Source organism: Alligator mississippiensis, chromosome 11, assembly GCF_030867095.1.
Source record: "Alligator mississippiensis isolate rAllMis1 chromosome 11, rAllMis1, whole genome shotgun sequence".
NCBI classification, from domain to species: domain Eukaryota; kingdom Metazoa; phylum Chordata; order Crocodylia; family Alligatoridae; genus Alligator; species Alligator mississippiensis.
Window position 1 is genome coordinate 39,017,506 of NC_081834.1, and position 25,057 is coordinate 39,042,562.

General features: G+C 43.5%; 1 protein-coding gene across 1 annotated transcript in view; it reads right to left on the reverse strand.

The window, feature by feature from the left end:
* LIPC (lipase C, hepatic type) overlaps window positions 1–25,057 on the reverse strand; it is a 91,518-nt gene that overhangs the window by 6,017 nt on the left and 60,444 nt on the right. Inside the window, exons 2-6 of the mRNA XM_006263840.4 lie at window positions 18,507–18,694; window positions 15,324–15,503; window positions 11,505–11,622; window positions 5,890–6,123; window positions 1,236–1,478 (exon numbers count right to left, since the gene is read on the reverse strand). Of these exons, the coding sequence (XP_006263902.1) occupies window positions 1,236–1,478; window positions 5,890–6,123; window positions 11,505–11,622; window positions 15,324–15,503; window positions 18,507–18,694 (963 nt within the window). The remainder of the gene's footprint in view (window positions 1–1,235; window positions 1,479–5,889; window positions 6,124–11,504; window positions 11,623–15,323; window positions 15,504–18,506; window positions 18,695–25,057) is intronic.

Genomic DNA, 25,057 nt, shown 5'->3' on the forward strand with positions numbered 1-25,057 from the left:
GGCTTGGTGCAAAGCATCAACATTCAAAGTGGCTTTATTAGATTCAGTGTATTAATTTAAAGATGGGCTGAGGCAGTCATTTCTCTGACTGCCTCAGGTGAGACTCAGCCTTTCCAAAGCTGCCACTTGAGGTGGTGTGACCTTGCTAGAGTCTCTTACATTCAAGTAAGGCTGAAGCATGGAGCAAGGGGGCTTCCTGCAATTACTTCCCAAAGCCAAACGGTGGGTGGCAGCACAGAAGGTGAGATGCTGCTTTGCTCTGTGCCTCCTACTTCAGGGCAATTTGGGCCTGGCTAATGGCTGGAAAGGGAGGTGACAACTGCCCTGGTGACTTGGGCAGTGTGCGTGCGCGTGCAGAGGGAGATAGGGGAAATACAAGGCCTCCCTGACAATCCCACCCCGTTTCAGGCTTTGCCCTTGTCAGGAAGCTCCGGTGGCTGCCAGGGACACGCCTGTAGCCTATCTGGCTCTGAGGACCGTTGGGAGTCTCTCTTACACATGCCCTGCCCATGGTCCAGCCAAGCAGTGCAGTCTGCAGGGACCTGGCCACGACGACCCTCGTTGCAGCTAGTACACAATTAGGGCTGTTGTAGGGCAGCCAGGCCTGAGCGCTCTCCCTGTCTGTCAGACCTGTCCCCCAAGGGCCAACTGGTACGATGTGCTAGGTGGAAGCCTCGTGGAACTGGAACGTGGAGCTGCTATGCTGCACTTCTGCTGATGGTGATTTAAGGATGATAATGCCAGAGCACCAGGAGTTTTATTTTAGCGTGGCAGTTCTACCCTATGACACCCCACGCTATGCAGCTGTCTTGTCTTCTGTTTAAAAAGTAATAATTTGTGTCTGGCTGCAGACTAATTACAGACAACATTTGGGCCTAGGTGGATTGGAAGGCCTTGCAGGTCTCCCTGAGCAATTAGGCTTTTTTTTTTGGCTTGGCTGGGTGCCTGTATATGTTATAGTTAATTCAAACAGAGCAACTGATATAAGAAAATCCTGTAGATCAGAACCTGGGCAGCTTCAAGGGCGGGAGTCCACAGTTAGCATTTGGTAAGCCTGCAACATGCTATATCCCATAAAAGTATTAAGTGAAGATATACTCTTGAAAGGGCAGTGGGAAAATTGATTCACAAATCTTTCATCAATTTGACTATTCCTATTGATTTGATTTGTTTTGGCCAAGGAAGCGGTAGACACCATCTTATCAAGTTGGATTCTGTAGTAAGTGCTAACAAACCTTTGAAAGGCATATTTGCTCGTGTTTTCAAAAACAGTCTTCTGCTTTTCTGGAGTCTCTCCTTTCTGATATGGTAGCCCAGAGTATTGCACCGGTTCTTTCTACAACTGAGGCACATTCCTTTGTCAAACTTATGGATGTCGTTGCACCAGTAGGCCATGCTTTGTTTATCATCGTGCAGCAGAGAATCGATGAACAGATGAACTGACCTCTCGTGAGCACATTTCACAGTTTGAGTGATCCCTGAAAAAAATGTAATAACAACCATTTTGCATGCCCTTGCCTTTACTTTGTATATGAACTACAAAGGAGTACAGCAAACAGTCATGTGTTATAGATCCTTTCCAGCCCTCTTTACTGCTAAATCCCATTATGTAGATTATCCCAAAAGATGTATATATGGGATCTATAACACTGTCCAAATATTGACTGCTTGAGCTACCAAATTTATCAGAAACTTGTATGTAAAAAAGGAGCAGATTGTGCCAAACCTCATCTTCAGTAAAATTATGCATTCTGTAAGTACTAGATTGCAATACTGCATCTTGATCGGACTGTTCAGGTCAATATGAACTATAGCATTTGGGTATATGTAGCCTTTTCAGATTGTACTTCTGTATTAAAGATGACAACAACCTCAGGCCATTGTAGAACATTGTGCTACCTTTTGGCTGCTTTTGTTGTACCTGTCAGTGTGCACATTTGAGTGATAAGCTCTGTTGATGAATTGGGCTTGCAGCTACTAGAGTAGAACAGGAACAAAATTGTTACACTTGGTAAATATTTGAGAAACAAGCATGGCAATAAAACACTTATTTCTCCTACCTCTATCAGTATCCTACAAATTAAAAGGTCCTTATTAAAAGACTCTTCCTTCAACATTATATTTTCTTTCCCCTTATGAATCGTCTCTTCCCTCCCCCCCACTTTCTATCGTTAATGTGTACCAAGGTAAACTGTAGAAACATGACTTCAGAGTCTGCACAGGTTCCCAATTGCTTTCTGGGGGAAATTCAAGGTGGTGGTTTTAACCTATAAAGCCCTAAATGGGCCCTATGTACCTAAGGGACCACTTCCTGCTGGTACCACCAGAGCATCAAGTCAAAAATGTGTCGGAGGTCATTCTCCACAGTTGCTCCTCAGTTCTGGAGAACACATTCAGAACCTGAGCCTGGACATCTTTTGGATGCACTGCATGACCTTCCCATCTGGGCAGGCATTTGTCAAACAAAACTAGGATGGGATGTTGTTTAGGGTGTATCTGTTTTATCCTGATATTCTAGTTCACTTTTAAGTTGTTTAGGTCCTCTTTTTGCTCTCCTTTTTTTCCGTTGTTCTGTTTTCTGCCCTGAGCCTTTGTTGGGAAGGGTAGCATACACATGAAAGAAAGAAATATTCACTGATAAGCTTCCTAGTCCATGCCTGGCCTCATTAGTCATGAATTATCAACTAACAAGCAAGGCTCAATTCTTGGTAGTGAAAGAAGAAATGAGAAATGTTTTGGCAACTTAGTATTCTGGGCATGAACAACGTGTGTCCCCAGTGGCTGGGAGTGCACAGCAGTGGCAGAAGCGGAGCAGCAGTAAGTGGGGAGCTCCTGCAGACGCCACTGGTGCTGTCAGTGCAGGGGGGTGAGCGCCAACTGGGGGGGTCACCGAAAACCTGCAGGTGCCACTGGCAGTGTCAGCAGTGGCCAGCAGCAATCGCTGACCGCCCACAGATGCTGCCAGCGGTGTCAGGGGGAGGGGTGGGAGGTGTGACAAGTGGCAGCTACCCACAGACCTTTTCATAGGGGGTGCACTGCCATACGGGGTGCACATGCACCCCCTGCGTGTCACCAGTGATGCTGGGCACACAATGCCCTCTGCAGGTGTTTCAGCTAACACCTTGGATTGTCTGCATTGGTGCCTTATCTTGCATGCACTAAGACAAAGCTTCTGTATATAAAACTTAGATTGTAACAAATCTAATTGGCAATCATAGAAAATGAGGGTTGGAAGGGACCTCAGGAGGTCATCTAGTCTAACCTCCTGCTCAAAGCAGGACCATCCCCAACTAGATCGTCCCAGCCAGGGCTTTGTCAAGCTGGACCTTAAAAACCTCCAAAAACAGAGGTTCCACCACCTCTGTAGGTAGTCTGTTCCAGCGCTTTACCACCCTCCTACTGAGTTTTTCCTAATATCCAATTTAAACCTCCCTTGCTGCAACTTGAGACCATTGTTCCTTGTTCGTTGTTCCTTGTACCCTAACTGCCACCACTGAGAACAGTCTAGCTCCATCCTCTATCGAATCCCCTCCCCTCCCCCCCCCTTTTTTTTTTCAGGTAGTTGAAGGCTGCTATCAAAACCCCTCTGTCTTCTCTTCTGTAGACTAAATAGTTCCCTTAGTATCTCCTTAGAAGTCATGTGCCACTGCCCCCGAACCATTTTCATTGCTCTGCACTGGACTCTCTCCATCTTGTCCACATCCTTTCTGTAGTGGGGGGCCCAAAACTAGACCTAGTTCTCCAGATATGGCCTCACCAGTGCAGAATAGAGTGGATGCAGCCCAGCATCCTGTTAGCTTTCTTGGCAACAAGGGCACACTGCTGATTTGTATCCATCTCGCTGTCCACTGTAACCCCCAGGTTCTTCTCTTCAGAGCTGCTGTTTACCTAATTAGTCCCCAGCTATATTGGTTCATGGGATTCTTTGGTCCTAAGTGCAGGACTTTGTACTTGTCCTTGTTGAACCTCATGAGATTTCTTTTGGCCCAATCCTCCAATTTTTCTAGGTCACTCTGAATCCTAGCCCTAGCCTCCAGTTTATCTACTACATCCTTAGCTTGGTATCATTTGTGAACTTGGTGGGGTTGCAATCCATCCCATCTTCCAGATGGTTAATGAAGATATTGAACAAAACTGGCCCCAGGACACAGACCCTGGAGCACTCCACTTGATACCAGCTGCCAGCTAGACATCAAGCCATTGATTATTACCCTTTGAGCCTGACAATTCAGCCAGCTTTCTATCCACCTTACAGTCCGTTCATCCAACCCATGCTTCCTCAGCTTGCTTGCGAGAATGTTGTGGAAGATGGTAACAAAAGCCTTTCTAAAGTCAAGGAATATTATGTCCACTGCTTTCCCCACATCCACAGAGCCAGTTACCTCATCAAAGAAGGCAATCAGGTTGGTCAGGTGTAACTTTCCCTTGGTGAATTCATGCTGACTGTTCCTAAACACCACCTCTTCCAAATGCTTAGAAATAGATTCCTTGAGGACTTGCTTCATGATTTTTTCCAGAGACTGAGGTGAGACTGACTGGTCTGTAGTTCCCTGGATCCTCCTCCTTCCCTTTGTTAAAGATGGGCACTATATTTACCCTTTTTCAATCATCCAGGACCTCCCCCAATCACCATGAGTTTTCAAAGATAATGGCCAGGTGCTCTGCAAGCACAACGCCCAACTCCCTCAGCACCCTCAGATGCATTGCATCCCGCTCCATGGACTTGTACACATTCAGCTTTTCTAAACAGTCCCTAACCTGTTCTTTCACCACTGTTGGCTGCTCACTTCCTCCTCAAACTGTGTTGCCAGGTGCAGTAGTCTGGGAGCTGACCTTGCCTGTGAAGACCGAGGTAGAAAAGGCATAGACTACGTTTGCCTTTTCTTCATCATCTGTCGCTAGGTTGCCTTCCCCACACCTACCCTGACCTTCCTCTTGTTGCTAACAATACTTGCAGAAACCCTTCTTGTTACCCTTCATGTCCCTTGCTAGCTGCAACTCCAAGTACACTTCGGTCTTTCTGACTTTATCCCTGCATGCCCAAGCAATGTTCTTGTACTCCTCCCAAGTTTTGTCCAAGCTTCCACTTCTTGTAAGCCTCCTTTTTGTGTTTCAGCTCACTAAAGAGTTCTCTGCTAAGCCAAGCTGGACGCTTGCCACATTTGCTATTCTTCCTGCACATTAGGATAGTTTTGTTCCTGAGCCCTCAGTAAGGTTTCTTTAAAATACAATCAGCTTTCCCAGACATCTTTCTCCCTCAGACTGGCCTCCCACAGGGTCCTGCCCATCAGTTCCCTAAGGGAGTCGGTCTGTTTTTCTGAAGTCCAGGGTCCATACTCTGCTGCTCTCCTTTTTTCCTTTTGTCAGGATCCTGAACTAAATCATCTTGTGGTTGCTGCTGCCCAACTTGCCATCCACTTCTACATCGCCCACCAATTCTTCCCTGTTTGTGAGCAGCAGGTAAAGAAGAGCATGAGATCCTACAGAGAGATCTGCCTACTTTGCAGGGTAGCAACTGAGGGACAAAGGAGTAAAGATGAATTGAGGAGGTAAACAGTAAAGCGCATAGTATTATATAAACTCTCCCATTCCCTGAACAGTTGAAACATGCCATAGGATTCATTCCAAGATACTTAGTAGTAATGCTGTTGGCCTGACTTCCAGAGGTGCTGGGTACATCTCTCTCGCTGAAATCAGTGGGTAACATGGATGTTCAGTACCATTAAAAAACAGGTTATCTGTTTCTAGCCAAGAAACTCTTTTCCAGAGCTGCATATACTTAGTATGATACTTTAGTCTACTTAATTGCATAGAGTCATCTTAAGTTTCTCAGAGATGCTGTTAATCAAGCTGCAGTGCTTTGTTGCTTTTTGTCACAGCACTCCTTACCAGTGATTCCATACTGGGCAATGTGATTGTACACATGCATGATGTGGCAGCCAGGTTGAAAGGTGCCTCCATTGGGGTAAAAGTCAAAATGGGCCACCGGCTGCTCGATTCCAACGCTGAGACCCATGTGCTGTTTAGTAAATGTATGGATCGCATCTACAAAGTTTGCATCATCTGGAGATAAACGATCTGTTGGTGACATTCCTTCAAACAAAGGACCAGCAGGGTCAAGGCCTAGAATAAATTCAAATCACTGGTGTGAGATACAGTAGATGGATTTATTGTACTTCATTCATGAACAGTGATACCATTTAAGCTTGAGAAAAGCTCACTCAAGGACCCACCAATTCTTATAGTACTGTCTTTTCTTGATGGAAATAAGATTAGGTATAATAGTCAACTAATATTAGCACGCAACTGGAGCTCCAAGGCTGAAAGCAAACAGATATTGTAACAAACTGTAACTACTATAAGCCCAAGGACACTGGCCTGGAGAGATAGAAGTGTTTGTTGTAGACAAGCTGCATTCACTAGGGCTCTGTCTGCTTGAATGGTGTTTACTTAATTTTTGTTTTTGCATACTCTTAATAGTCACATGTTTCAGAGACCCTTCTGAACATGGGAGTCCCAACCCAGGCTTGACTTTTACCCCATATAAAGGACCTGAAACTTCCTAAAACTTGCTTTGTTTAATGAAGGACAGAGTTTTCTGCGTGCTCAGGTTTGTTCATTTGTAATGATTCTCTGACGCTAAATGACTCTGCTTCAAGGCAAATAGTTATCCCATTCTGGAAAAGAAGTAATCTTTGGCCTTTTTTTAGATTTAATTTAGTAGAAGCTTTTGTAGTGTGCCTACCATCTTAATTTTTGAGGGCTGTTCAGAGAATTAATCTATGAAAATGAAATGAGCCAGACGTGCGTGTGCGTGCCGAGAGCAGGGGTTGGCAACCTTTTTTCTACTGTGGGTTGCTGCTTATGACCTGGCTCTGCACTCTGGCCATCAGCAGATGTTGCGAGGAGAATAAATAGAAAACGGCAGGCGTAAGGATCCTGGGAATGCTGTCTCTGCTGCTGTGGCCGGCGTGTGCTGCTGATTCCTTGAGCTGCCACAGGCCAGAGCCAGTCTTTTCATAGGCCAAATCCAGCCTGTGGGCCGAAAGTTGCCAATTCCTGGTCTAGACAGCTAAGTGGGCTGGGCTGGGTTCTGTGCTCGGGTTCTTCCAGCAATCCCACCGTCTAATGGATTACTTAAATATAATGCACCCAAACCTAGAACACGTTAAAAGTAGAGAACATAAAGCTAGCCTAAGAGTGTTGGCGGTGTTTTTTTGGATGTTATTATTCAGTATTCAGTTGAGTTCATTTTTGCAAGGTTGTATTGGATTTGCTGAAAAATATCTAAGTATGATTAAAAATAACACATTTTACTTGTTCATTACTGTGGCTTACCACACTAAAAAGGTCTGAACAAATAGAAGAGGGGCTCAGATTCCAGGCCATACGTGCAGGTGTGCACAACGCTGTCGTGTAAAATCAACTACTTTGTGTGCAGGTGCAAGCACAAGACCTGACTGCATAAGACATATTGCAGTGTATGGCAATGAGTCCAAACTCAGAACTGGGCCTCTAGATTACAGTTATATCTGTTTTGCTCCCAGATCAGACTTAAGTCAAATGTGTTCTTGTAAAATGTAAACACTGTAGTTTGGGGATGCTCAACCTCTGCACCCCAGGCCAGATTCAGCTGACAGAGCCATGTAATCTAGTCCACAGGTCTCCCCATGGGTCTGAAAATGTATTGGTATGGGAACAGTTATAATTAATTCTGTTACCACACTCCTACTGTCAAATTTCCAAGCCTGGCCAGCCCCATGCAGAAGGATCAGGCCCCATTACTGCTCACCTGTATCAAGCCAGGGCCTGATGCAGCCAGGTGGAAAGGGCCTGGGTGGAGCCTGATGCAACTGCATGGAAACAGCACCAGCTGGGGCCCAAGCTGACACTATGCAAGATCAGGCCCCAGGAGGATAGTTCCCGTTCAGCTGTGTCAGCCCTGGATGGGCCATTCCTACATGGCTCAATTGGTCCCCGGGTGGGCCAGCACTTCATGCTGTATCTAGTCTGAGGATGAAGCTGGCATTGCTCATCGAGCCCATGGGCTGAAAAATTGGGGTACCACTGCTCTAGGCAATAGGAATTGCATGTAAGAGTCTGTTCTGTCTTTTAAAATGTTGCTCATTAGACTTGGTGGGGGGGGGGTGTGTGCACACACGCACACACACCTCATCGATACATTTGCATTATGCACATACTCATAATTAGCATAATTACAAAGCATTATGGTAGGCCCAAAATGCCACCAGTCAGCACAACTAAGTGTAACGGTTAACTTTTATGTTTACGCTAAGCATCTATTAGGGATACTCTAATGATATGCTTCTTGTATAATATAATCCAAGACTATAATTTGTCACAAGGGAATTGATTTCAAATTACTGTAAAAAGCAATGTGCCACAATTTGAAAGCACAAGCACACTAGACAATCTCCTTAATGTAATTTTCTCCTTAAAATGAGTCACTAATGTTGAAGTTGGAGATGAGTGGGTGTGGGCCAAATAAGTGACCAGGTAAGGTTCCAAGTGAGTGGGTAACGTTTAATTTAGTACCTTGTCAAGAGTGGATAAAAAGATGAAAACACAATTTACAAATTAACTGGGAGTATAGCATCCAGTTGTACTATGTCCTTAATTTAGTCCATTAAAATGGAGTTAAATGAGAAGACATTGTGAGCAGTTTCCGGTGTTGTTGAAAATCCCTGGCCAGACTACTATTCTGAAATGCAAGATTGAACCACCCTTGAGTGAAATCTTTTTGGTTGAAGACTTCTTATCCCTGTGCTGTGCACCTGTGCACTTCCTAGTTTGGTTTGAGACTAGAAGTTCATTTACAGTAACATTAAAACAGAAGAAAGGTCCTTTTTCCTGTATTTTGACCCCAGTTCAGAATTGAGAAAAAGTAAACATTAGAAGATGCTCTGCTAAGATTTTTCAGCCCAGTTTCCACAAGTAGTGAGAAGAATTTCCAAAATGAACCTTGTTTCTATTGGAGCATAACAAAAGAACACAGACTTCTTCCAGAAGGAAAATAATTTCTCTTATCAACTCAAGGTATTAGGAGGATTTGCTGGATTCTTCTTTGATGCAAATAGACTCTATATAGCTTTTCTGGTAGAGCCCAATTTTGCACCACTGAAATCAATGGGAGTTTTGCCAGAGATTTCATTTGGAGCAGAATCAAAGCTCTAATTACCACTGCACTGCAGAAAATGAGTAACTCGAATAAACTGTGCATCAGAAAAGGAGAGAAGCAGTCAAAGTGCAGTTATCTCTGAATGAGACTACCTTGCAGTTCTAACGTAACAGTAGTTATGTTATTTTTGAGGTCTTTGCATCGGTATTGGGCAGCCCAGAAAAAATACGGTTGGCACAGCTAAAGGGAAGTGTTTTAAAATTGTGTATAGTGTCTTTAAATATCAACTTTTCAACAGACTGCTGAAACTACTGCTTTTCCACATTGGTACTCAATGCTGGGGACCTACTTGATTCACGGTTTCGTAGATTTCGTAGCAACAGTGATATCCAGGATTGTCCAATAAAAATCAGCAACAACACCACCAAAAACTTAATACAAATAAAATGCAGTCCCTGCTGCTGGGAGGGGAAAGCACTGGCTGGTGAGGTGGCACAAAAGGCAGCAGGCAAGATGGTGGCGGCCCCCTTGTCCCTTCTCCACCTGGCTGGGACTCTCCGCCAATCACTGCTGAGAGGATGGGCCATACGAAGGGCAGCTAGCAATCAAGATGGCGGGTGCCCTTTCATCCCTCCCCTGGCCTTGCTGGCTCCCGCAGAGGCCTCGGGGCTTCGGTGGGTTCATGCAGAGCCCCCCACGCAGTGAGGGGCAGTGAGTGGTTTTTTTTGTTTTGTTTTGTTTTCCCCCAAGGTGTCGGGTGCTGGGGTGGGCCGGGCAGCCATTGCCAGGGCTGGGAGAGGGTGGGGGATGGGCCCGTGTGATTCAGCCAAATTGAATTGGGACAGTGATTTGAATCGCCGAATTGAATCGCTGTCCCACGAATCGGCCAAACCCGAAGCGAATACTAGCTGCTTGGCACAGGCCTAGTAAATAACCCCGTGATTCAGGTAGAGTCCTAGGTTTTGCTATAGAGAAATAATCAAGTGGCAAACTGAAAAAAAATACATTTCCACACAACTGTCTTAGCACAGAATTGTATCCAGCAGGGAGTGTCCCATGTGTTAGTGCATATTGACACAGTGAGGAAAGACGTACCTGTGGATTCTGCTACTTGCTGACCGGGTGGGTTGCTTGGGCACTTTCTTGTGAATGAAGTGGGAAGGTTTTTTTGAGGATAGAAAATCTGTGTTAAGACTAGTGAGGCCAGTGATAGAAAACCAGCAATCAATCACACCTGGAGTGAAGGTGTGAACTTTGTTATCTCTACTACTTTCCTTGAAAAATGACAAGCCCCACATTGAACGCTTGTTTGGACCCTGGTCTGGATGCGTGGGGAGCATCTGCACAGCAATGACTTGCCAGGGCTGTATCTAGCAGCATGGAACTTGATTATTTGGCAGGAAGGAGGGGTGGCAGTATTAATTTCCACTACTCCCCTGCTACCAATTTTCCTCACCCATGTGGATTCCTGAGGGCCAGATGCCATGGCTCCACAGGCCAGGTGAGCACCCTGATTTAGACCATCTTTTTAGACTTCGCTTTTGATCAGACTGAGGAAGGCCTGCTAGTCACAAGATCTAAAAATCCAAAGAATTTTTCTCTAGGGAAGCCCTTTAGCACCTGGAGTGGATGTCTTGCAAAGTACAACCTATGCGAGGTTAGAAGTATAGGCTGTATATATTGCTCCTCAGTTGGGTCTGAAGAAAAACTGTGGATCAAAAAACCTTTTGGCACCTGGCCTTTTCCTACTCCAGCACATTCATCGTACATGACAGACCTCCCTTTCAAGGCATGAATGTCTGAATGGTTTGATTACTGAAATATGGCCATAGCCCTGTTTAAGTACTGTATGAATATTCTATGGTATGCACAGAACATTTTAGAGTTTCAGATACCAAAAGTGAGCTAATATATATACTACACAAATGTATATATATATGCATGATATATATGCGTGCAAAATGTATACATATATTCCTTTGAGTTTAATGGAACTACTTGAATGTGTCAAGTTGTCCGTGTACATGACAATTTCCAGGTTCTGGACCTTAGTGAGTATTTCAACATTTAGACTCAATAAAATTGAAGAAGAACACTAATACACAATATGCCGAGCACTATGTACTTAGAGAGTATTGACAAGAAATATGCAAATTACATTAAAACCACTGTCAGCAAATATATTTAGAACTTCAGTGTAACAATTATTATTGTTATGGACTGAAACAATCATTAAAAATAAGATTGAACATCTTTAATTATAGTTTTAAGGCAAGTTGTAACATAAGGCTGTCAGATACCGCTATATTTGATCAAAGAATCCAGTTGACTGTATGTTTTTTTTGAAGCTATACATATTTTTTACCTGTAATTCTTCCAATCTTGTTTGTGCCACTAATATAGCTGCCAGCAAACCCTGATACATGAGCTCCTAGGCTGTAGCCAATTAGATGAACATCACTTCTGGAAAATTGAATGGAATCCTAGAAGACAGCAGCATTGTGATTTAGGTACACAAAAAAGGAAAAATAAAGTGGTGAAACTTCTGAACATATATTGTAGGCTAGGAATTGCCATGAGTTGCAACTCATACCAATTTGCTTCTGGATGCCAGAAGTCAAATGAGGTACTTGAGTTGTATACAACATGAATTTGCTGATACTAACTTCATTTCTAGCAGACATGTTCCCATCAGAAAACTGCCAAGCCATTGATCGCTGCTACCTAGGTATTCTGTTTAGGGAAATACCAGGGGTTTTGTTGATCTTTATTACAAGTGATGCAGATGCTGTACTCTGCATCTGCAGTATTCAGTTTTCCAATTGCTGAAACCTACATATTATTTACAAATCCAGAGCAAAACAGTCCTTTTAAATAAAAATGTTGTCTGACCTCTTGCTAAGAAACAGATGTGTTGCAAAGTATTGCTACACTCATCAGAACTGGAATGTGATACAGTAATGACAGACCTTGGATTCATTTGCACAACTGGATTTCTGGTATAAAACAAATGTATTGAAGCAGAATTGGCCTCAGGACTTTCATTGTAACTAATCAATACTGCATACTACTTAACTTGCTCACTTAAGTTGTCAACTTAAGATCTTCACACAAAAAAAATGGAAGTTGTATGTCCTTTGTTGGCACACCAACAAAGAGCCAAACCTCTCTTTCTAACTTAAATTTTAACTTTGTCTGCCAGCTTAAGTTATTCTGTTCCAATATTAATTACTTCTCTTTTGTGTCAATCAGAAGGAAATGGTAAGCTTTTGTGAGGAAAAAATGATTCTTAGAAATTGTTTGGACAACCTAAAACTAACAACTCCCTTGACACATGCTCTTGAGCCTGAGATGATGCCCCATAGCTCTCAGATTGTGAGCCCCGTGGCTTGATTTCTTATTTATTTTCTGTTAATTTTTTTTCAGTTTTGCAATATTTGATACCAGGGGTGACTGGTACCTTCTGAGTCTGGGGCAGGGGGAGGTCCCCCAGTGGCAGTGGTCCCCCAGCAGCCAGCTGGTGACCAGAGGGGGGGGGGGGATCCTTGCACTTCCGCATGCGGCATGCCGAGATGTGCTGCTGACGGAGCCAATTTCAGGGGGGGCACAGGCCCTAAGTGGCCCCCCCATGCATCACCTATGTTTGATACTTCATTGTGTATACAGAGGTGATTGCATAATAGCTCAAAATGAAATCTTATTCTTGTAGATTGTGTGAGGGGAGGGTGTGGGTAGGTGGGTATGGGGTTTGTGAGGGGCTGTGGGGGTATGTGTGGAAGTGGGGGGTGGGTGGGTATGGGGATGTGGTGGTGGCGAAGAAGTGTGGGGGGTAGAGGTGGGTAGGGAAATATGTGGTGGGTATGGGGAAGGGTATGCAAAATGGGCCATATTTGATTCAGATTCAGCCCGAGGGACAGTGATTCGATTAATTATTTGAATCACTGTCCCAATTAGATCTGGCCAAATCTGAAGTTTTGATGCTGATTCAGAGAATCGGTGATTCAGCCATACACACAGCTTTAAATGTTTTTTCTACATACCTCGAGGTACCAAGTATGGCTCGTGAACACTGCGATGGTCGGATGGATGGTGCGTCCCACAGGAGTGCGAGGAGGGGGGTCCTGTGTGCTCAGTGGCGAACCCAGGCTTGGACCAGAAGTACTTCTGATACATTTCTGGATCCACTGCTGAGCATGTGGGGGGGACCCCTGCACCCCTCTGGCTCAGTGATCAGCTGTGCGGGGACCCTGGGTGCTCCCCCAGACCCAGGAGGCATCAGTCACTGAGCCAGGGGAGTGCAGGGGGGGCCCCCAGCTTGCTCCCCAGCAGACCCGGAAGAGGACCGTAAGTGCTTCTGGTCCACTTCTGGGTCTGTGCCAAGCACACTGGGGAGCCCCCCATGCTCCTGTGGGATGTTCCATCTGCCCCACCATTTCAGCATTCACAAGCCACTTGGTACCTTGAGGTATGTAGAAAAAGCATCTAAAGGTGTGTCTATATCTGAATTGTTGAATCTTTCCAAATCTCTCCAAATTGATTTGGAGGGTTCCGATTTGATTCTGAGAAATTAAAGGGTCCTCTGATTCGATTTGGATTCGGAGATTCGGCCACTGAATCAGGCTGAATCTCTGCCAAATCAAATCGGGCTGAAGCTCCACACAGCCCTAGTATGGGGTTTCTGGGAAGCTGTAGGTATGGGGGAGGCGGGTCATGGAGGGAGAGGGTGGCTGGGGGCATGTGGGTGCATATGCACGGTGGGTTGTATGTGTGGGGGCCCCCCTTTGTGTACAGTCTCTGCTGCCAGTGGCAGCAGCATGCGGAGTCCCACAGTGGCACATGGTCTTGGCAAGCCCCAGGACTGCACATGGCTGGGTCACCAGCTCCATCACATAGGGCTCACATGCCTGAGACCCATGGTGCCAGGGGGAGCCCTGTGCAATGAAGTGTGCAGTACAGATCATGAGGCTTGGCTGGGGCAGCAGGGAGAGGAGTGGAGCTGGCCTGGCTCCATAGAACAGAGCTCCCCGCCGTTCCCTGTGACCTGCGCATAGCAGTGAGCATGGCTGGGCTGCCAGCTGCATTGTGCAGGGCTCCCCCGAGGCATGTGGCTAGTGTGGAGAGCCCAGGAACTGCAAGCAAGCCCTGCACAATAGAGCCAAATGGACTCCGCACCCCTGCCAGCCCAGGCTCTGTGGTCATGCTGCCTGCCCTGGGTCCCTGCTGGCTGCGGACCCTGTGCTCCTGCCCGCTGCTGCCGTCACTCCTCCTCTGCCTACCCACCCTCCACCACTGCCACTGTTACCACCACTCCTGCCCCCTGCCGCTGCCAATACTTCCACCCCTGCTGCTTCCCCTGTCCCCACTTGCTGCCTCTGCTGCCCTTCCTCTGCCACTTCCCTACCTTCCCCCCTACCTGCTGCCCCCTGCCATCACTTCCTCGCTGCCACCACCACTTCCCCCACCCACTGCTGCTTCCCTACCTGCAGGGCTGGAATTAGGCCATCCCATGGGCAAGGATGGGAGTGTGCTGCCCCTGCGGGAGTGAGCAGGACTCAGCCCAAGCAAGCACGGCTGGGACCAGGCCAGCCCGGGGCCGGGCCAATTGGTAGGCATCCACTTGTGGGCCAGATGAAATTGCCTGGTGGGCCAGATACAGCCTGCAAGCCGTATTTTGTCCACCCCTGTTTAAAATGTGATGTAGTATGAGAGACCATACCCAGGCTGCCTTCAGCCATTTGCCAAAATGAGTGCAGTCTCCAGGATGTGTGCATTGAGTTCTTGGTTTGTTTGCTGTAGTGCTCTTTTAATCTAACTGCCTCCCACTCCTGACCACAGTCAGTTCTGAAGGGTTTGAACTTGAAGTATTATACAACACAGCGTTGTAGCTCAAACAGCTACAAGTGCTAGTTGACCACAGAAAGCTAGAGAATCTCACCTCCAAAATCATACCAGAATGCTTTAATAAACAAAACCACATGTTTTCTCTCTCTTACATGGTAAAAATTGTATGAAGTCTTCAGATTTTTTTTCTATAAATGTTTCATGTTGCAATGAAAGAGCAGAAGTGTTTGAAATAGATCATGTTAATCAGTATAACAGTTTAGAACTGCGGTAACAGCATAACCAAAAGGAGAAAATTGCTCTTTGTTTCCTAAAAGTAATGTGATATAATTTGGGCTCTTACCTCAAGCCATTCTAGGAAACCTGCTATATCTTGACCTATATTGCGTGTGTTCTGTACTGCTATAGGATAGTGCTGATGAGCAAATGAGAGCCAATCTGCAATCATCACATTAATTTCTTTATGCTTAGATTTCAGGGTTGCTGCCATCTTCCAAACCCAGCTTTCTAACATACCGTCTACCTGTTTAAAAGACAGAAAAGAGGAAAGGGGAAGAAAAAACTTAAGACCATCTTTTTTTACCTGTAAAATTTCTAATTCAAACCCCATGGAAACAGGAATTGATCAAGCAATGAGAATTAGTTAGTACTAATAGCTATGACCAGGGAACACAGCCTGTTTTATATATCATTATTATATGTGGTAACATACATTGGAGGGGCATCTTAACTCAAGAGCCTGCGTCAAAAGCTTTTATTATTTGGATGTGTAAATTTGACTTTTTACATTGCTGAGGATACTGCTGCGTATATTTTCTTTTCTAGAAAAACAGATGTCCAAAACTGCTTGCATTTCACTTTAGAGCAGCTAAAATGCAAAAAATCTAGTTGTAAGTGGGCTGGGTGCTTCCTGATCTTCAGGCTTTAGATTTTTCTAGAGCAGAGGTGCTCAAGCTTTTGGCCTTGTAGACCGTATGATTAGCATAGGGCTGGTCTATAGGGCCAGATCAGAAGAACGTAAGAACTGCCACTTATTGATTCAGAGCATTGGTCCATCTTGCCCAGTCTCCTGTGTCAGTGGCAGAGAGCGAATGCTGAAAGGGAGAGGGAATAGGGTATAACCAAAGTTTTTGCCACTGTTCCTCTTTTACTTGCAGGCTTCAGCCCTATATGCCAAGGTTGGACCACACACTGCTTCTGTTTGGCCCTGCACACTGGGATAGGGCCTTGAATGACCTCAGCTGGCCCCTGTAAACCAGGTTTGGGCCCTGCATTGGCTGCATATGATGTGATTGGGCCCTGGGGCCCCACATCCACCCATCTGGCCCCATATGGTTCAGGCTTCATGTTGCCCAGTGTGCCTAATCTGGCATGAAGGGCCTGTTGGTCCCCAAGGGGCCAAAAATTTGCCATATTTTCAGACCTGTGGTGAGCTCCACAGACATGGTGCTGGCTGTCAGGGCCTCTGATCAAGCATGCCCAGATGGGCCAAGCACTTGAGGTACACCTGCCGGTAATCCCTGGCTAATATGATCATCCCAGTTCTCTGCAACCAGATTGGCTCCTGGAAGCACCACTTACCCCTTTAAAGCACACCTGCAGCCACAGGCTGCAGGCATGCCTTGGCATAGCCTCTGTGTTTTGGCAAGCCTCGTGTTCACTGTTCTCTCTGGTTCTCCCGACTCCTGACCCAGCTTTAGCTTTTCCTGACCCTGACACTGACCTTGGATCTCCTCTGGAACTCAGTACTGGTCCTCTGACCCCTGGTTTCTGATCTTGGCTCGCTGCTCAAACTATGTCTCTTGGATCTCCCCTCTTGGCTTTCCTAGAATTTGGTCCACACATTCTCTGTCCCTCTGGCCCAGACCCCAACCTGATGCTTTGGTAATTTTTATGCTCCTGCCTTGCAGACCCCCTAGTTGCTACCAGTGACATATCACAGGCCCAGCTGTCTATGTCCTGGCCAATGCTTTCCACACTGGTGGCCAGATCTGGAGTCTTGTTACCATGTTTTGAAATATAGTATTTTTGGCCTAAATTTATCATTTTTATGAAAAAGTGTTTGATTGCAAATCCCTGGTTCACATGAGTAGTTTCATTTAATTCAATGGGCTAGAAATCCCTAATGTGTGCTTTTTTTTTTTAATTGTAAGAATCCTTACTTCCCATCATATTGAATATAACCAATTTTTCCAATTACTGAAACTGTCAGAATTAAGTTAAACTAGTTGCCTGTATGTCTCCTACTAATGGAATTTATAGGTCTTTAAATCTCTTCTTCGTTGGACCTTTAAAGGAGTTTTGAGAATTAATACTGAAATTTTGGTTTAATTCTTTTTGAACTAAAAAGCTTTCTAGCATGGGCCTGGATCCCTCTGTTAATGTGAATATTTTCATCAATGGGAATGGGATCAGGCCTATCTTTTGGCTGCACAGTAGGCATAATGTTTAAGCAAATTTTCTCAATTTGGTAAAGACCCAGGGTAAAATGCTGGCTGGAAAGAAGTTAATGAGAGTTTGCCATTAACCTCTGGTGCTAGGATTTCGTTGCTGTTGGACATGAGGCTACAGTAAAAACTCTTGATTTCTGATATGGTACATCTGTTCCAATTTTCAATTGTATAGTCATTTTCCATTTTCTTACAAAACATACGTATCACGTAAAAGAAACTTGGGTGAGATTTATTTGTTTGAGAGACTGCTGGAATAATTTTAGGATACACATAACATCATTAGGAACATGGTAGTGGAGTAAAGAGGTGTGTGGAGTTTAACATCCATTTGTTGGGGACAGGAGAGAAAGATGATGCCAAATAATTCAAGGTGATGATATAGATTTACTCAGAAAGATGCTTCTTGCCACCTTCACTAACAATGCTAATTCTGTAAGATTCTGCTACAGATATGTAATAAAATAATGTAATTTCCTCTTCCCTTTTTTTAACTGTTGATCAACATTTTGTTCCAGAGCAGCATTGTTATTTGTTTGAAATTAGCTTCTTTTTTAAAAAGAAAAAAACAAAACAAAATATTTTAACTTGGAACCAGTTCAGTGATTATTCATTGCTGTTGAGGGCTTCATTTTCAGCTGAAAGTGCTTATGAAAGAAGATGTGTCTGTGGAAGAGACGTGGAGAAATTTCATGCATTTCTTTTAAAAAACAATCAGTAAATAACTGGCTGCAAATGGAACAGAAATGAAACTGTTCATTCAATCCTCTAGAGATCCAGCACATCAGTTCAGCTACTTGTTCACACTCTGTTGGTATTAAACTAAAGAACGAGTCTAATCCTTAGCACAAGTTCCCCATATGAAAAGTTGGTTGTTTATTTATTTCTGCCTCAGTTTCAATGGAAGTACCCAAATTTGGACTTTTTCAAGCAATGTCTTCTTCTAGGGAAATGTGCTGTCATTTTAGTCCTGAACTTTCTTTAGAAGATGCTTTTTAGTAGCATCATAGTGAGAGGCAAAGTAGATCAAATCTGATGCAGTTTGAACTAAAAAGAAAAGAATGTGAAGTTCATACCGACCATCCATGGACTATCATCACCAGAGGAACAGAGGAATTGAAATTGCATCTGTCAAGAGTCTCCATTTGATTAAACACAATCAGACAGCCTTCTTCAGCTGGGTCTGTATAGAGTCGAAATTTGGTTTGTAAGTTCCGTTGGTCTTTCTTCATTCTGGTGTACCGATGCTGGGAGTCCAACGCCTCTGAAATGGGATTGAGGTAACACATGTTATAATACGGAACACACAACCTGTGAGGAATGCTTATGAAACACAAGATAAGACAACAAAGTACAGTCTCATAGAGTAAACTCCTTTATAACAAGGATTACAAAGAACAAGCTGCAAAGTTTAGGTCAAAATATGACGTTTGTGAGAGTGTGAAGCTGGTTAGGCATGAGTTTGGTTTGGACTCATCGCTTTTGATCACTTCAGTTGCACAGGAAATTTTGACATCATAATTACATTAACTAATACAATAAGTGCCATAAAGCAAGGTACAGTTGTGATTTTACAGTGCTCTTATATACATAGACAAACACTTTCATAAGCTAGTAGTTCTGCAGAGGGTGTGTCACCTAATGTGCATCTGCTTGTAGCTTCTGAGTAAGCATCATTATGCTAAAACAACCATTTAATATGGAGTTATAATCCTGCTTAGGGACATATGTTGTGAGAACATATTTTAAGTGATTTGTCTCTAGAAGGCCAAGATAAAATGTCCTTGTATTAGTTATAGTGTATGCAATTTCAGAGAAAATGGGCTTGCAGAAGATATAGAGTAGGATTTTTAGAAAACTAAATTCAGAATGGTACCATATAATTGGAGAGCTGCATGGTAGTAACTATGGATACTTATACACGTCAGACCTCTGCTCCTATGTGTGCTAATGAGCATGTGCTGGAGCAGACTCGATTAATCGAGTCTGCAGGGGTATGCTAACTAGCGTGTTCTGGCAGCTTCTGCATCATGTGTTTTCGGTGTCCCTGCATTTCAAAATGACATTGGAGACACTTTAACTAAAGCTCATCGAATGACACGTGACACTGCGCCCTCTGTCCCCTCCACCTTGGAGCATGTGCTCTATATTTAAAATGCTCTATATTTAAGAAGAGGGTGTTGGGAGGTGAAGTGATTCAGGCAACCACAGTCCCGTTAGTATAGTCCTCAATAGTATGCCAGACTTTAAAGCAAATTTCAAGGAAAGAAAAAAGATGTGGAGGTAAGTGGAAATGGAATATAAAGAAGGATGCTTTTACAAAATGTGTATTTGCTTGACCTGATTTTTGATAACATTACTAATTGTAGATAATGGAAATGGATAGGATGACCTAATCTGTCTGGATTTCAATAATGCATTGGACATTGAGCCACATGGGAAATTACTGGGGGAAATGATGTTATAAGGTCTATCACATGTGGTTAGTACAAGAATTGTAAAGGCAGAAAAGAACTCAGGAGAAGGAGACTACAGCATGTTACGCTGAAGGGGGAAATGTCAGGCTAGAAATTTAGTGTGTGAGTTCAAGTTTTGGCCTTGAGACGAATCTTATTTAATATTTTCATTAACAATCTGAGCATGTAAAATAGGTGTCAACTAATTAAATTAGAAGATACCTTTTCTCTAGGGCAAAAGATTGAGAAGTCACTCGACTGTCAAGAGAAATACTCAGAACTCCATGAGGCTTTATAGGATGTTCCTTTAAGAAACAACCAGGAAAATAGGCTGTACAAACTGTTTTTTATAATTAAAAAAAACCAAACCATTTAACTAGTTGACTCAACAATGCTAGGCAGCTTTGAGGCCCAGAAAATCCAAGGAAAGCCTTGGACAATGACAACCAGGTGTTTTGTTGTTAGACCCAGGCAGTACAGACATGGAGCTTCTTGAAGGGGGAAGACAAATAAGAATTCTGAAAGAATTTGGGAGGACGTATGCAGGAATGAAACCCACACATGGACAATGTGTTCAGTTCTTGGATGAAAGTTGTCTACTACATACAAAATATAATGTATTATTATATGCTTGCTTGTAGTTCAGTTTCCAAATGTAAGCATGACATATGTGAGTACAGGTATTCTTGTACATCATGACTTACTCTTGTAGATAAAGATTTTTCATAAACCAGGTTATGCTCTGTCACTGCACTCTTCCCCAAAGTGCCTCCACTAGCAAATTCATCTGTGTGTTCTGATGACAGTTTAACCAGAGCATATGGGAGCTTCACATGCATAAAGCTTTGTAGCATTGGGGTTTTATAATACGCAGAACCTAAATCATTTACAAAAGCAATTCTGCTCTTCAGGCTAGAATGTATTTTTGCAACACAAGATACTTACTATAACCATTATTTGGTATTGTATATTAGTAATTGTGACAGGGCAGCAAGCCTACCCTGTTGTGAAACACTAAAAGAACAAAGGGGGAAAAGAAACTTGCTGAAGAGGTGAGCCTGGATGGGGGAAAAGCCAAGCAGGAGTCCCCAGATGCAATCAGCTGGGAGAGTTGGTAAAGCAGCAAATGGGGCGCTATGGCCAAGCACACAGCTGATCTGTGCAGGAATTTAACGGAGAGCTGAATGAGCAGTCAAGGCTCCTCTGGTGAGGGGAACAGAATGAAGAGGAACTCGAGGGAGCACGAAGCTGTGGCGATGGCATACAGCTGACCAGGGAATGGCCAAAGAGTGTTCCAACAATGACCTTAGCTGAAAAGCGGGGATGAAGAGGGAGGTGCCACATCTGAGCCGGTGATTTAGAGTCCGGTGGGTGCGGGGCTTCATTCTGGAGACCTGGATAAGGAAGAAAGATTGATCGGAAATGTGACTTTGGGGTGTTGGCCCAAGATAGTCCCCCTCAAAGGATAAGGGTGGGGAGATTGTATGAATGTTTATTTGAGACCCGTGGGGTGAAGAACAGGGCAAGAAGCCAATGGCAAGACACCAGCTGCTGGGTCATTAAGCAAGGCATCATAGAGATTACGACTCCCACAGGGGAGACCCAATGAGATGAATGCTGAAACATCTGGTGTGGTAAGGACAGGGTGTGGGCATGGTGGAGCCCTGTGAAGAAGAGCCAGCCTTCTAAGTTGCAGAAATTAACATCAGCTTTGTCTCCCAGGACTGTACCTATTTGGTTCCTTCCTTTCCATCTAAGTTGTGGCAGGAAAATTGAAAGGAGACTATCCGGTCCAGGGACAGAGAGAGAGAGACTGTAATTTTATTTTGGTGGCACGGCTAGGTCTTCCACAGTAATCAAAAGCATAATGAGAAAAGTATATTCTAGTTGACTATCAAGTGTGTGAAATGTTGTTCATAGCAATGAAATTCCCAAAACTGCATTACACATATGTGCTGCTTTTTCCTGCCATTAATTATTGTAAATTCCATTTTATAACAGCAATCCACTCCTGGATAGTATGTTACATTTCATGTATGGGAAATATCACTGTGGGGGGTGGGAATGGTTAATCTATTTAAAGGGGGCTTAGAGTTCATTTGTTTTTTAAATTTCACTATTAACAAAAGGTTAGTTGTCAAAATGCTCAGCTTGAGTAATACAATGTGAAATACTTTTCTTTAAAGATTAGTTTGACTATTGTAGCTATTTAGAACTTAGCTGGATTGATTGTCCTTCACAGCATGGAGTCATGAGCACATCTGCTGAATCAGTATCATGAACTTCCAACTTCAGAGGAGAACAACCTCAGGAGAAGGTAAAGCTTTGCCTAATGGACTGCAATCCAGGAGAAGTGTTTAAGCAGCTGATATGCTGAATCCTATCTTCAAGGCGCTCTGAATATTTTGTACACCAAGGTATAAGATGCTGCTAATGGGGCATATCCCCTACATCTTTTAGGTTTTGTTCCATTTAGAAAAAAAATTAAGATAGGACCCTCAGTGCCCAAGGGTTCATCAACACCTCCTTTTCCTTGTGTTGATTTGCTGGAAATGGGAAAGCCTGTATTGGCTCTTGAAAGCATGCTGCTGCTTTGGTCCATGTTTGGAAATGCCTTGGGTTATAAAGCTAGCCATGAGAAAAGGGACCAAAATTAAACTAATGTTAGTGCTTTATTTTAACACCTCAGCTGTTGTATGCGTTGTCTAACTTACCAGGACTCCATTTTTGCAAGGTACTGGATGACCTTACCTGGTGACTTCAGTTTGGTTTAAGGATACTCAGCATCTCATGACTTTTTAAAACACTACCCCAATGCAAATCATTTAAATGTTTAATAGTAATGCCTTTAGGATGTTTGTTGCTCTAAAAAAAGAACTGGACATTATCTACCGATACCTCTATGCAGTTACCTTCATGACAGGTTTCATATTATTACCTTTAAAGAATGTTGCAGCCTGTTTTTCCTATAGGAGAGCAACCTCTGTTCATAGTTGATCAAAATTGTGAACAAAGGTGAAGGACCACACGAAGAATTATTAAAAGTAGTGCAGACTAAGAAACAATCTGTATACTGTGTCTGTAAAGGAATAAATCCAAAACAGAAAAAAGTTTCAACTGGCTTTAGGTCCTCTATTTGGGAAACTGAAACCTCTGTTTAGCTACAGAATATGTGCAATATTGAGTACTGCCCTACTCTAATTTTTAAGCTTTATCTGGAAGAAGCACCTCAAGGAACAAGAGGGTAATTGGTTTCCTGGGTAATGGTGCCTTTCTGAAGAATGTGGGCAGGATAGTAGTTATGCTGTTTCTTTGACATGAACAAGACCGCTCTCTACTAGAAACTACACAAAGATTCTGGTCAGTACTGGTCTGTATATGAAACTGAGACACTGTAGACCTCCAGCTTGGAAGAGGTTCAGAATACAAACCTATTTCTTTCACAACCAACTTTCAATGACGAAAATGTTCTGCTATAAATAACAGCTTCTAGTCTTTGTGCTGAACAAAAATAACCTAAGGTGTAGTAGAAATATTACATAATTTTTCATAAATCAAAATAATTTTTAAAAATCAGATCGTAAGAATGCTTCCATATGTGAATGGCTATCCAAACACTACTAGCACTTCAAAACCCAAGCACCCAAATATCAAGGCTCCTATAATTAGTAGATTCTGAAAATATAGACCCAAGCCAAATCTGTAGCTTGGGTCATAGGAAGGCATTGTATAGATCGGTGGTCCAAAATTGTACCATCAGGTTTCTTAAATACAATGCATACATTTATCTATCACTTGAAATAAAGGCTAGTGAAATGGCAGCATTCTGGTTCTCGGGCTGATAAATGCATCTTTTAGAGCTATGTAGTGTTGGCTTTACAGTGTTCCTGCTGAATATCTAAAATTTAATTCACTAGCCTCTTTACTTCATTTAAAAGTGTCTGTCAAAATCCCCAAACTGTTTTCCATGCATAATCATTTGCTAAAGTTGACACAAAATAGCATGATGTAACTATAGAAGATTATAGCTAGCATTGTATTGGAATGCTTCATCTGAATCTGACACAGCTCAATAATGAATTTTGAAAGTTTGATGTAAAGTAGTAGTATTTTGGTATATAAGTGCTTGTTTTTGATCAGTGTATATTCCTTAAGCTATTTTGAATCCTTGGAACAGGCTCTTTATACACTAGCTGATTCAGATACAAAGCTAAAATAACCATGTGATATTAGACTGAAGAGAGCTACTTACACTGCCTTCTGAGGGAAAAAAAATCAGTGAAGGATAACCAAAGGCATGAATGATATAAATTTGAAATTCTTCACCACCATTTATTCACCTTTTTGTCACTGATTTACATCAATGTCTTGCAACTGTATATTGGTTACCTTTAGTATTATATGAAATTTAATAATAGAGTACCTCAGCTTGTGCTTTCTTGATAGTACTGCCTTATATGAGTTTCAGTTGATGGTGATTGATAGCTTAAAATGGTATTTAAAGGTTTGCTTTTTGGGAATTGACTTAGAGGTGTGTGTGTGTGTATATGTGTATGTGTATTTGAATGATTCAGGATAGGCTGCAGGGGTTAATTGATTTCTAAAAGCCTGGGTCTTGCACACAGTTTTTTTTCAGCCTTCAGAAGCAAACAGGCTGTCGAACAAACAAGAACACATAGTCTGAGAAACTGGGGGCATGTACCACACTGTTCTATAACATGAAATAAGGTGGCACCAGCTCACAAGGCCAAAGAGGGGGGCCAAAATCTCTTGTTTTGGGAAGAGTGTGCAATGCATGTCATGAGCTTGGAATGTACTGGTGAAACAGAATGTGGACAGTATGATGACCACAGAGAGACCAATCAGCAACAGCCACAGATGAAGAGTCATCAGGAGAGAAGGAGAATACAAAAGCAGAGATTTGAGATCAACAAAGGGCCTCGGTCCCTCCTCCTTGTCCTTCTCCTCCATCCCCATCCCCTGGGAGGGGTCTGAGGCCACCATGGACAGAGGGCATATGATCAGCCTGTCTCATCCACCCCACTGGGGTGGAGTGGGCCTCAGCATCTCATCTCCAGGCTGTTGACATGCTGACATCTGGCACCTAAGACAGAGCCTTCAGAATGAAGCCTGTGTCCAGGCCAGATGTTTCTTGACTCTGATGACAGCCC